At 44.0% G+C, this 13,228-nt stretch overlaps 1 protein-coding gene across 3 annotated transcripts in view; it reads left to right on the top strand.

Annotated features, from left to right (window-relative positions):
- The first annotated feature begins 632 nt into the window (after positions 1-632).
- The window catches only part of IPMK (inositol polyphosphate multikinase), a 49,037-nt gene continuing 36,441 nt past the window's right edge, over positions 633-13,228 (top strand). The window contains exons 1-2 of one of the 3 annotated variants that reach the window (XM_062637930.1): positions 633-882; positions 5,722-5,807. In XM_062637930.1, the coding sequence (XP_062493914.1) occupies positions 648-882; positions 5,722-5,807 (321 nt within the window). In that variant the 5' untranslated portion in view covers positions 633-647. Of the gene's footprint in view, positions 883-1,960; positions 2,367-2,544; positions 2,665-5,721; positions 5,808-13,228 lie in introns of those variants that run through there. The other 2 variants (XM_062637931.1, XM_062637932.1) reach the window with 2 other exon arrangements.

Here is a 13,228-nt window from a genome sequence, read left to right as displayed (position 1 = left end):
CTTATTTTCTGAAGAGAGAATAAACAAACCTCGGGATGACAGTGAATTGATATAAACCTGAAGGGGATTTAGGGTGTATTTCTGGTTACTGAGAACCAGGGAAACTGCATTCCCGAGAGCCGAGGCAGTGAACGCTGGCCCGGGGGCTGCCGACGGCCGGGACGATGTAAAGATGTCCACGGGGATGGGTGTCACCGACCCCGACACGGATCGCGACCAGTTTCGCCTGCGCCTGGGTCGTTAGGCCCTGGTGGCTCCGCAGGAAGCCGCTGACCCCAGGCCATGCCCGTCCCGGCCGCACCGAGGCGCCGGGGCCCATGCGCGGCCTATCCTCAGCGCCGCTCATCGCTCGGTGACACCGGCACGATCGGGCGGCGAAGCCTCCCACCCACCCCACCGAGGGCGAGACGGAGCGGCGGAGGCGGAGCCACGTCCGGGGTGGGGCGGAGCCGCGGCCATTCGCTACCTCGACGGCGGGGTGGGCGGTGCGGCGTGGTGTGGAGCGGAGCGGGGTGATGGAGCTGCGGGCCCTAGTTGCCCGCGCTCCGGCACGCAGCGCCCGCTGAGGCCCGCCCGCGGCCGCCGCAGCGCGGCACCCCTCACCTCCCGCCGCCCCCCCCCCCCCCCCCCTCCTCCCCACCCGGGAAATGGCCACGGAGCCCCTGCGACCGGCGCCGCCCGCGGCGGGGCGCCCCGAAGGCGGGCGCGGGCGCTGCGCGGGCGGCGGGCACGGCGAGGCTGAGGAGGCCGCGGCCCAGCCGGTGCTCGGCGCTTCCCCGGGCCCCGCGGCGGCGGCGGCAGGGGGCCGGCGGCGGGGGCTGAACGGCTGCGTACCGCTGTCGCACCAGGTGGCCGGACACATGTACGGCAAGGATAAAGGCGGTGAGCGGCGGCGGGGCGCGGGGAGAGGGACGGCGGAGGGAGCTGCGACCCGGGCCACCCGTGAGGGAGCTCCCCCGCATACCCGCTCTCCCGTTTATCTTAATTCTCGTAGAGCTGGTTGTAGCGGGGCGGGTCTCGCTTCAATTCTCCTCACGTCCCGCTGGCGGCGGCCGGTAGTTGTGCTGTTGGTCGGAGGTGGTGTTGGTGACAGGAGGGAGCCGCTCACTGGCGGCGGGGGGACACATGCCCGGCACCTCAGGAGCGGTGTCAGGGCTTGTCGCTTTGATGGCTGAGGTCCCGCGCTGAGCTGCAGGCACCTGTTTGCCCCGGGGACTGCGTGTCGGTGCTGGTGTTTGGTGGTCACCTCGATACTGAGGGCCCGGTCTATCCGGCCAGGGTCTGCTTCCTCCTTTCGAAGGGTAGAGGAACTGCCAGAGCTCACCCGATGTACACAGGTCGTGGGCAGAGTGGTTTCAGCAGTGCCAAATGTCTGTCTTCTGATGGTTTGCATAAATGGCAGTGGCCCGCCAGGACGGAAGAGTTAACGGCGCCTTTAAGCTTCTCAGTTAGCTTCATTTTATCAGGCACCTTTTAAAAAGTGGGAATTTTGATAACAGTGCCCTCATACCCTCAGAACGTATGTTGGACCTGTGCTTTATCTGAAGGTAGCCCCCAAACCTGTGGCCACCAGAAACTTGGGTGAAGTATTAATGAGTGATTTACCAGCCTGGGGTAACTTACTAGTTGGTTGTTAATTAGATGGTAAGAGTAAGCCCAACCCAATGGCTATTAAGCGGTCTAATAATACAAATATGAGGATGCAGCATTTTTGATGTGTGCCTCCACTACCTTTAAATTTCCATTTTAATTCCAGGTTGAGGAGTGAGGTGTTAGCCCTTCTCATGAAAGGTGCCTTTTAACATAGGCAGCGGTCACTGCCAGAGCAAGCAGCCAAATTAGCATTGCTAAATGGCATTTCTCCCCTTCCAGAACAACACATTTGGTACAACTTCTGCCTCTGAGCCAAATGCAAGGTATATATTTAACTATCAGTGTGCTCTGAGAGCAGCTGTCATGTTGCCTTTGAACCCTAATAGGTAGGAACTGTCTTTGCTGAATAGGCTAGGGGTAGTTCATCAGAACCCCTTCAGCTATCACTGAGTGGAATTGCAGTACTAATGGCACTGTGAGTTTGTCTTATCTACAGCCTGCGTCTGTGGCATGTCTTGCTGCTGATAATATCCACAGCAAAGTAGTTCTTGTCCCTTGCCCCTGCTGCAGTTGGTGCAATAAAATGTAGAGGGAGGTGCGTTGGATCCTTGGAGCTGTAGAGCTTCGTTGTTCCTGTATCATAACATAGGGTGGGATCAGTTAAAAAAGGCTTGTTCAGGGAAAGCCTCACCTTTGCCACATCAATTTTATCAGTTGGATCAAGACAACATGGGTGATGTGCTATCATTGTGGGTGCAGCTCAAATGGATTAGGTAAAGCTAGCTCCACTATATCTGATGATCAAGACCAAGATTTTCCTGCAAGGGTATCACCACAGTTAATGATCTCATCTTAGAAACAGTTTTACATTTAGGTGAAGACCAGAGCTGCTCTGGCACTCACAGCACTCTAATTTTTGTAACTGAATATTCTTATTTTATTTCTTTACAGATGTATGTAGGAGTGCAGGCAGTTGAGATGCAAAAGATCATTATAAAGGGTCATGTATAATTCTGCAGTGCTATTCCCCTTGGTATCTTTGTTGTGAAGCTAGTGGCCAGATGTTTGAATATATGTAGGTGCTAATAGCACTGGTAAGAAATATCACAATCTGTATGCCAGAATCTGTGAAAACTTCAGGCGTGCGTGAGGAGACCCTGTGTCTTCTACCTTCTCCACTGTCTTTTTCTGCCTTTTCCTGCAGTAGTCGCCCTTCCTGTTATTTTCTGTTCTGCCGTTGAACCTTTAGTATTTTAAAAACCTAAAGCTATAAACCCAGCGCACCTTTTTGTCAGGATACCTCTATTGCTATGCATACAGCATACAAAATGTACCTTGAAGGTTGTACCCGGCTGGCATTAGTATCCGAGATGTTTACTGATTCAAGCTCAGAGCCTTCCTTGTTCTGCTCAGCTTTTTCCTCTATATCACTGCTGTCCTCTGCACCCAACTTCCCTTCTGCCCTTGCATAGAAAGATACAGAGGACTTGTGGGTATCCAAAATATTTTTAGTTTTTTAATTTTTATTTTTTTTTTAATAAAGTAGACCTTAAAATTTCATTGCCATGTGGTTCCCTCCCTCCTGAATAACCTTTCAGTTTTCCCTTTGCTCCTTGTGACTCTTACTGCTTTGCAAAGAAAGCCTTGTAGCATTCTCTCTGCATGCAAACATAGTCTCTTGGCTTCTGGGCATAATGATTGACCTTCTGTTGAATGCTGTGTAGTATTGCTTCCCCTGGAACAGAGTAAATCACATGGAGTAAGTAAGGTTGTGGCTCACTTCCATAGGCATGAGGAGAGAGACAGTTGTTGGTGGGATATGTCACCTTGTAGAGCCTCCTGCACTTGTCTGTGGTCTGGTGACTGTACCTGTAAAATGCTGCAGGTTCCCAAGTTGTTAGTGGGATTCTGTAGCTAAAGGAGCCATTCCTTTTCAGTGTGACTTGCTTAGTAGTGAAAGTCACTAAACTTCTAGCTCTGGCAGCTGTTTCCTGCTAAAAAGGTTAAGATGGCACATACATACTGGTCAGTCCTTATTAGCTACCCTCAAGAGGATGGAGGATCTTTCTGAAGTAAATGTTTGGCTTGTCTGTGCATAACAGGTTTTGTCTATAGTTCAGTGAAGTGTATGGACTGAATGTGATGCTTGTTTAGAAGAGTGCATACGTCTGTGTTGTTTATTTTTGCAGTGGATTTGGGTTTCAGAATGCCAGTAAGCTTTGCTTGCAGAGCCATAGAGAAATGTTTGTAAGAGGTTTCAGAATTTTAATTTTGGTATAGTTCTGTTGCTTCTTCAGAAATGTTGAATTGCGTACTTGTATGATAAAACAATACTACTTCCTGTCTGTGCTCGAAAACCTAAGGAACCCTAGAACAAAACCATAACCAATGCCCATATGTTAATATGACCTGCAGGTGATGGTATCTCAGGTGGTTGGTTGTAGATCAGAGGGAGAGTTACGGAGTTCTCATCTTCATGGTGAATGTTGAAGCACTAGTTTTTGGTTTCCAGGCCTGCCTCAGTCACAGTTACAGAGTAGGTGCTCTAGTTTGTCAAGAAATTCAGAGGATGAGGGAACTTCAGATAATGCCAGGTTATGATAAATTCTTCAAGTAATATGTATCAACCCAATAGTGTATGGGTCCTACTTCCAGGAAAATTTGCCTGGCCTTTCTACCTTGTAGGTTGTCTACTTGTTTTTTCATCAAAGCCAACATGCAGATTTTGAGGAGTATGTATCATAAAACTTTTTTGTAATGTTGTGATTGTTAGCAGTTCACATTCCAAACACGTGCCATTCAGATACTTTGTGCACTTTGCTAGTGCTTTCCAGCACAGGTAAAAGGGTACAGGGAGGGCATGATAAGGTGTTGTGTCTTGAAGATGTGGTAGTCTGGGCATTGTGTGGCAATGTTTTTCTAGTTCTGGAAAGTATACAAAATCCAGCTTTCAGCAAACAATGTAACTTGAGAGCTTTTACGCATGTTTTTAAAACCACTCTTTCTTCATTGGCGCAGCCAACTAGTGAAACAATTTTTCTAAGTCTGGTGGTTGTTTTAAAGTAAATATCTTAGACTCTGAAGATTTTGTTTAGTTTCCAAGGCTGCACAACAGAGCCCATTCAGAGATAATGCTTTCTAAAAGGCAAAACACAATTGCTGTTACAACTGCAAACTCTTTTTGGGACACAAAGCTCCTGGCTCATTGTACTGTGTTTCCTCAAGTGGTAAGCTGAAGCTGGAGCCTACTGTTGATAGTGCTTATGTTTTTTCCTTCCCTTGTAAACAAAATGAATTACTATCTGAAAAACTATGAATAAATTCTAGGGGAAAATTTATTTTCCAGAAGTTGGTTTTTCTTTTTCTCTTGCAGCTGATGATCTTGAAACCTAGAGGGATGCAGAAACTTTCAGAGGGATGCAGTTACTGTTCTCCATTCTTGCCCATATCCATTTCTTGAGTACCCTCAGATATTCAGTTGTGTTTCTTATGCAGCTACTCAGCAGTGTTGCTGTCTGGAGAGTCATTAGGGCTGTTTTGTGAGGGTATGTTCAGGTCTTTTTTTTTGGTGCGTGATGAAGGTGATTGCTTGGCTGAGGTGAAATTCTGTATTGTAATAATGGGTGATACAAATAATATCACTCCATGCTAATTAGATGGGGCTCCTGCTTTTAGTAATATAGAAGTGCTATTTCTATGCCATTAGTATAGAAATACATAGAACACATTTTTATATTTTAGCTAGTGAGAAATGCTTTAAACTTGGTACTAACTCTTTTAACTTACTGTTAAATAACTTATCAGTTATTTAAAAAGGGAGTGTCTATGTAATCTTCCATAGTTAATGTATTTTTTTGGGTGGAACTTTTAATGTCAAATCCCAATACTGTGTTGGCCTTGAGCAGAATTAGACCCAGGAAATCATCTAATGTCTAAAAAGATGGAGAAAAGTGCAAGCAGCCTTCCGCTAAGGTTTGTTTGTAGGAGCTGTCAATTTCAGCTCTACTGTGTGTATACTGAAAGCAGTACAACTTTGCAAATAGGCTGTCCCTGATCGTGTATTTGTTGTTTGGGGTGAGGGGAAGCAACCTGTAAAACCAAGCCATGAAGGAGATACTTCTCTTCTAGGTATACTTCAGCATCCAGATGGGACTGTCCTGAAGCAGTTGCAGCCACCACCTCGTGGTCCCAGGGAGCAGGAGTTCTACAACAAGGTGAGGGTCCTGCAGCATGGAGGGAGCTGTCTGGCTGTGGGTGAAATGATGGGTGTGCTTCCTGTAGAAGATACAGTTCCCAACCTGTTGTGGTGGGAAAGTAAAACCTAAATATTTGAACAGTAGGTCAACAACAGCCCTGTCTTGGTATCTGTGTGCTGTCTAGAACTTTCTCCTCTGTGGATGTCTGTCCCCATGACAGGTCTACTTCACTCACAGTTTTTAAGCTTGCTCATTTGCTCATGGGACTCTGGGTTTTTCACAGGATCTAAGATTTTATTGAAAAGCCTTGTGTGATCTCCATTTGTGATTAAAGGATGGTATGTTTGATCCCATCTTTCTCATGTTGCAGATTGTCTCAGAATTCGTTGCATCTAAATTTAGCATGTCTCGCAGTTCTGTCTAGTCTGGTTTCTTGCTAGAAGTGTTGGTCTCTTCACTGTATTAAAATTCAGCTCCTTTATAAAGTCAATAGAAAGTTAAACTCTCCAGTTGTTTTAACTTTAGTTTGATGTATTTTTCCTATTATTCATCTTCAGTTTGCTTTATCAATAACTTCAATAACACAGACCAGGAAAGCTGTCGCTTCTCTTATGCGAAAACACTGTTCTTAGAGCCCCTTTTCCTTGCCAACCTACCTGCCCGTGATAGTCCATCATGTGGTTTTTCTGCATCAGCCTGATATGTCATCCCGTTCCGTGACTTACTAGGTAAAAAGAACTATGGAAAACTTCATGATGCAGGATGAGAGAGAAGTCTTGAGACTTTTTTTTTATATATATACGTGTGTATATATATATATATATATATATATATATATATATATATATTTTATGTTGTGCTGTTTGATTTTTCTCTCCCCACCCTCTAAGGGTGTTAAGTTTCCAAAACACCTTGGTTATTTTGTGGAAATGTCTCACATTAAAACAGACTAAGCAATGTGCACTGAGAGAATATTGTGTTTGCATGCTAGCGTTACTTGATAATTCTCATGATGGGACTGCTAGACGAAGCAGCAGTTCTTGACTTAGTAGGAGCTCAGCAGGAGCCAGTTAAATGTAAATGTAAATATTTTTCTGAGTTTTCTTAGTGACTGTCATTTAGATGAGGTTAGAAAGCTGCAATTCAGCCTGCACGGTCATTCTTCAGTAGGAGGAGAAAGCTCGAACATACTCCTTTGAGTGCCAGGCTGCTGCTTACTCTTCTGTGAAATCCTGAGGTGTGGACAGTAATGTGCTATCACTGTCTAAATCCAGTGGGTAAGAGGGGAAAGCTTGAGCATTGCTTAGATGTTAGCCATTTACAGCAGAGGCTTTATCTTTTTGCCTGTTTCTTAAACTAGTGTGACAAGCTTTGAGCAAGGCCTTTAGCAAAATCTTTGAGAAAAAGTTTTGTATTAGTGCCCTTGTTACTATGCCATGTCATAGGGGAAGAAGTCAGGTTTCAATGCTAGTAAGTTGCAAAGTTAATTTCATTATGTCTTCCAGGGCCTTGCTGGGTTACTTCCATCACAGAAGTTTTTGGTTATCAGGCATTTGGGAAAAGGGTTGGGTAATTCTTGAAAAACAATGAAGAAAGAGAAGGGTGCACACACAACTAGTTGTGTGTGGACTAGAATGCCTTTTTGGGGGAGAAGGGAAGGTGAACAGATGCATGTGCATTATATAGGTGAAAGTACAGGAGAAAGGTCTTGGGGATTTGTCACTTCTCAATGATTAACTATTATCATGTTTGCTCTTGGGCAGAAACCTTGTGATGCAGGATATAGGCACCTGAGCACTACATACGGTTGTTACAAAATGAGGATTACTGCAGATTGTGAGGTTCAGTGTAAGGTACAGTTACACCTAGAGCTTGAGCTGATTAGAGTAGCTCATTGCTGCCAATAGAGAAAGACCTTCTGCTATGCTGGTGCTTTTTGGGCACAGATGAACTGATTTGACTTATTTAAAAGGCTGCAAAACTTCCTTGTGTTGATTGTCTTTTGTCAGTTTTAGTGATTAATCTGATGAGCAGTGGAAACAACAGCAGGACTGCCCTGTTTTGGTGACTGAGCTCAAGGCATCTTTTGGTCCACAATCAGAAGAAACTTTATCACCTTGGAGAAGTTAATGAGCTTCCAGAGACTGGGCGAAGGAGAGTTTTACCACAAGGGGTTGTTTGCAAGGCAGGAGATGGTGAGAAACAGTGCAGAAATGAAAGAAGTGAAACAAGACTGATGAATCCCAGGCTGTCACTTTGTCAGGACTAGACAGCAAGTCCATTGATAAGATCACACCAGAAGGTTGCCAGTTAGTATATGTGAATTAATTGTCACTTGTTTCTTTATTTCTGTGTCTATTTTGTCATAACTTATGACTTGCTTATAACTGTTTTGTTTCTAGCGATAGGTATGTTATTGTTTCCTCTGCATGCTACCTTACCCTGGCCTTGAATTAAAATTAGTACCCCAGTACCTGGGACAGAAACAAGTGGTGTTTTTTACTTGTGGGTGAAGCGAAACTCCTTGGCTGAAGTAACTGAGAACCTTTGTATTATGGTAGCAAGAAGATGAGCTTGCCTCACTTACAGCTGGAGAGCAGCTATTGCAGATCTGAGGCAGAAGTGTTTTCTGGTAACTACCAGTGACCGGGAAGCCCTGTTTCAGCATACAGTCTGAGCGCTTGTGAGCTGAAGGCTGCAGGAAACGTGTCGTAATAGAGTTAACAAGGCATTGACAGACAAGTTTGACTATAACTGATACATTTAACCTGATACCAGGTAGATGTTACCTTCTAGCAGCCTTCCAGTATCTGAAGGGGGCCTACAAGAATGTGGGAGAGGGACTTTTCATCAGGGACTGTAGCGGTAGGACAAGGGGTAATGGGTTCAAACTTAAACAGGGGAAGTTCAGGTTAGATATAAGAAAGAAATTCTTTACTGTGAGGGTGGTGAGTCACTGGAAAGGGTTGTCCAAAGAAGTGTGAATGCTTCATGTTCAAGGCCAGGTTGGACAGAGCCTTGGGCAATACGGTCTAGTATGAGGCATCCTTGCCCATGGCAGGGGGATTGGAATTGGATGATCTTGAGGTCCTTTTGAACCCTAACCATTCTATGATTCTATCTGGACAAGAGAATCTTCTCTTCTGAAACTGCTGGATTTTATTTTAGCTGGATATGTGAACATGACAGAAGGCCATAGTCTGTGTCAGTGAATCACCAGAAGTTTTTTCCTGTGGTTACTGATGGGTTGTTTTGAGTTGAGCACCAAGCTGAATGCTGAGTGGTAGAGCCCAAAAGAAATAGGCTTCCATTTTGGAATGGAAACTTGAGTGAGACACTGTAATACAAAATACTAATAGTTATCTGAAACTTGCTCAGAAGTGGCAGACAGCTGGAAATTTTGAAGAATTTCACAGCTCTCTGTCAAAGTGGAAAACTGGGAAATCTCTCAAGTAATTTCTGCTCAGACTGCCATTAGGCTACCTTTCTGTTTTCCTTATAGTGTGTTTTCAGATTAGCAGTTAAAAAAGCCCCAACAAACAAACCACCCAACCCTCTAAATACATGCGCTCTTTCTTAAGAGGTTATTTCACCAAGTAAACCAAACTTTTGCCTCTAGTATAGCAATATGTGTCATTCTCTACTGATGGGGAAATGGCTTGCCATGATTCTGTGTTGGGGGAGAATAGTGTGACAAGATCATTGTGAATACCTTCTATGATAAAATGTTGCAGAACAATGAGCTATTTGTAGTTGCTGTTAATAACTTACTATGTATTGCTTAACTTATCACTGGAGTGTGATTTCCTAGTGGTAATGTCCACTTTCTGTTGAGTTCTGTAAATACCAGTAATTATCAATTCAAAATAATTAACATTTTAATTTTGTTCCTGCAAACTCCGTTCTTGTACCTGAGGGCATGAACTTTTTACAAACATAGGCTGCATAATTATGGAGTGTTTCACCAGGTCTTCTGGTACCCTTACCTGGGTAAAAAAATTTTGAGTGTTTACACCTTGAGTAGCTACAGAATGCTCCATTTTCAGTAGGTACGAGCAGCAAGAGAGTGGGGAAAAAAATTGAAGTAGAAGGGTTGTGTTTTTTTTAAGGGCTGTTTACACTGATGATCTGTTGTTTCCATCTAATGGAAATACTCAGCGAGAGCCTGTAGGTGGAGGCACTTTAAAGGACTTTTTAAGGAGTTTCAGGAGGAAGCAGTGTACAGAGATGTGGAAATAGGAAAATAGTGTTTAAAAATGTAGTATAATATATTATGTAGTAGTGACCCATTTCCATTAAAGCATATAAATTGTAAAAGGCAGTATGTGTTTATGGTATGCTGCCTACACATGCACGCTAAGAAATCCACAGAACCAGGCTACTACTGGATGTGTTCTAGTATTTGGCTTCAGCCTGCTTTATGCCAGGGTGCATTTATGCATGCGGAGCACTCTGTTTTAGTTCAGTAGTGGTGGGAGAGGGAAGGGAAGAAACCTGTCAACCCTCCTATGGTGATCTCTTCTGGCAGATGAGTTGGGAACTGTGAGAAAAGCATCCTTTGAGAAGGTTAGTGCAGTCACTGTATGAGGTGAAACCCCCTGCTTAGCTGCATACAGAGCTCTTGTCTCAAACAAGCCAGGCTGTACCCAAGAGCACTGTGTGCTAGCATAACTCTGTCTTCCTGTTTCAGAGCTGTCCTCTTCAGAACAGGGTTTTTTTCTTAATTTATCACATCAAGAATGTAGCATTGCAGAAACTACAGTCTTGTTGGTGCCCTGAAGAGGGGGAGGAAGCTGGAATGTCAAGCTTTAAATAGGGCAAACTGCTTTTGGAGGCACAAGATCATAGAGCTTGGGCTGCAATTATTTAAAACAGAGGAAGAGAGAATTTACAGTTGTTAATGTTACCTTCATGACTACCATTTCCTACAAGCTGTGTGTTTAGCACTAAGAGATTGAGTGTTTGTTATGTTCAACAGAACAAGAGAAGGATGGTGAACTCTTTTGAAATGGCAGCTCTTTCACTCTGGCATTCCCTCGGTGGGGCTGTAAACCTTTGTTACTGTGTGTACCTGTTCTGAGCATGGCATACTGAAGTTTCGAAACCTACTAATGCAGTAGGTAATAAACTGGGGTTTTATGCTTCACAGATCAATCCGTGTTCCTGTATACTTTTATTTGAATTGGCCTTCTGCTTTCCTATGGTGACTGTGGGATGCTTGGGGTATAAGTATACCTTCCCCCTCATCCCGCTTGCTGAAAACTGTCCTGAGAAAGCTCTGGCAGCATGGACAACTTCCATCACTTACCCTTCCCCCCCCCCCCCCCGTTTGCTAATGGCTGCAGGTCATGGCTTGGAGTCAAGTTATGGCTCCAAATAACATACCTGCAGTACTATAAGGTTTCTGAGAATGTTTATTGCAAGTCTTGCCCAAATTCTCAGATACCTTTGTCCCAGAGCGCAAGGGTGATAAAGGAAGGTTGGAATGACAAGGTAGATGGGGTTCTCCCAGTTCCAGTTAAGCTCTGGCAGCCTTCTGTCTGTGTCCCAACGCTTGGGAACCAAGGGAGCTGATTTACCCCACGTAGCATTGGGAAAAGATAATCGGCCTAATCACATGGCCCTTCTGGATAACAGATCTTCCACCCATTGCCAGTTAATGATGGCTCTGTTAACTGCCATAGCAGTAGTTTGAAAGTTCAGGGTTCAAGCCCTGCGGACATATAATATGAATGCAAGGAAGCTGTTGCCACTGTAGATAATAGAAATTGTTTTTCACTCTTGTTGCATGTTCTGAAAACAAAGCCAGGATGTAAGAGACACAAATAGCTTCAGCATGTAAAAGAGATTTAAGTTAGTTAGGTGAGAGTCAAGCACTTGAAGGTTAGGAAGCAATGGTTTCATGGTAGCCTGTACAATTGTTGTTCTGAACTTCTGTTGGCTGCATTATAATGCAGGTTTCAATAGGGCAATGACCTGGCTTTCTGTTTTGTTTCCCTTAAAGAATTTACTAACTCATTTTACAATCTGATGTAAGGCAGAATTAATATTGTTTGTTCAACTTCTGCCATCTGTCTTGTGACAGTTTTTGAGTTTTTGACTAGAGGATAGCATGTTAGTGAAGACCCAATTACGTTAATGTTCCTGAAGACATAATTCCTTGTGCTTCTGTGGTTACAGAGAAGAAATGTGCAGGGAGTGTGCCTGCTTGGACCATTATCAATAATTTTCTCCTTACTATGTTACTTACCTGATTGTCAATAACCTGCCACTACTCCTATACTGTGGCTTTTCACTGCTGCTTGATGCTTTCTTCTTTTTTGCATTGTCTAATTTTAATTAGTATTCAAGCAGCTTCAGGCAGTGCAGAAGACTTCTGGTGACTTCCCTCCCCCTCCATGGCATAAAATCAAGCCAGCAGCCTGAAAGATGTGTTTTGGCCTGGAAGCTTTTGCATGGAGCTGCAAGAACTGACTCATAAAGCTCAGCCCTCTTTTAGCCTATATAGCACAAATCATGATAAGGCAGCCTGTGTTCTGTCAACTGTTCTCTGCTAGTGACGGAAAAGGAGAGGGATTGGAAGTGTCTTGCTTCAGGATGAATTACCCTATTTTGTAAACTCAGTTAACTGGTTTTATAGTCTTGATTTAGATGATTATCCTTGACTGAAAAAAGAATGGCTGATGGCTGTCATGCTGCTATTGTGTACTAAAATATCCTTGTCCTGTGATCAAGTCTCCAGCTAAGGTTCTGATTTTCAGTCTTGTAAGGACAAAGCTTGGAAAAATACGATGCGCAGTTCTCTTAACATCTTATTTTGGGGATGCAATGCTGTGCCCAAACTTTTTGTTAATATGACATTCGGAGCTGTAGTTCAATGTCCTGAATGGTTATCTTTGGCCGTGTTTCATTCTGGTACATCCAGATCCTGCTGCGTGTCCAGAAGAGGCACCTGTACTGAAGTATACAAATTACCTGTTTGCAAACGCAGTGAGCATATTCTCATACAGCCCATTTCTGCCTGTGGCATCATTCCTCCTGTTGAGAATCTGTCTGGGAGAGATTCTGTTTTGCTGGGGAAAAGAAACAAATTTAAGTACCCAAACCAGTGTGTGATATTGCCTCATACTCTATTCTTTAAACCACAAGCCTGGACAGAAAAATTGTTATACAAGAAAGATCATGCAGTACTCTTCAGCTAATGAGAAGAAAATGGCTTTTTGACCAATTTTGAAATACTGGCAGCTTGTATCCAAATCTGTTTCTCATTAGGAGTTGTCAAAGAGAGATGAAGCGTAGGTCTAAGAATCTGATGAGCTCCTACTACTGTCCTATAAACCCTTTTTTTTTGGTACTTCAGACCACTATTAAATGGCTGAAAGCCTGCTGTACCAGGACAGTAAGATTTAAAAAGTATGACAGATTTGTGATTCTTGTAC

This window comes from Pezoporus occidentalis, unplaced genomic scaffold (genome assembly GCF_034315485.1).
Source record: "Pezoporus occidentalis ecotype Australia unplaced genomic scaffold, CSIRO_AGI_Poc_V1 ctg54, whole genome shotgun sequence".
NCBI lineage: Eukaryota > Metazoa > Chordata > Aves > Psittaciformes > Psittacidae > Pezoporus > Pezoporus occidentalis.
Note: the sequence above shows the minus strand (reverse complement) of the source record. Positions and strands in the feature narration are given on the sequence as shown.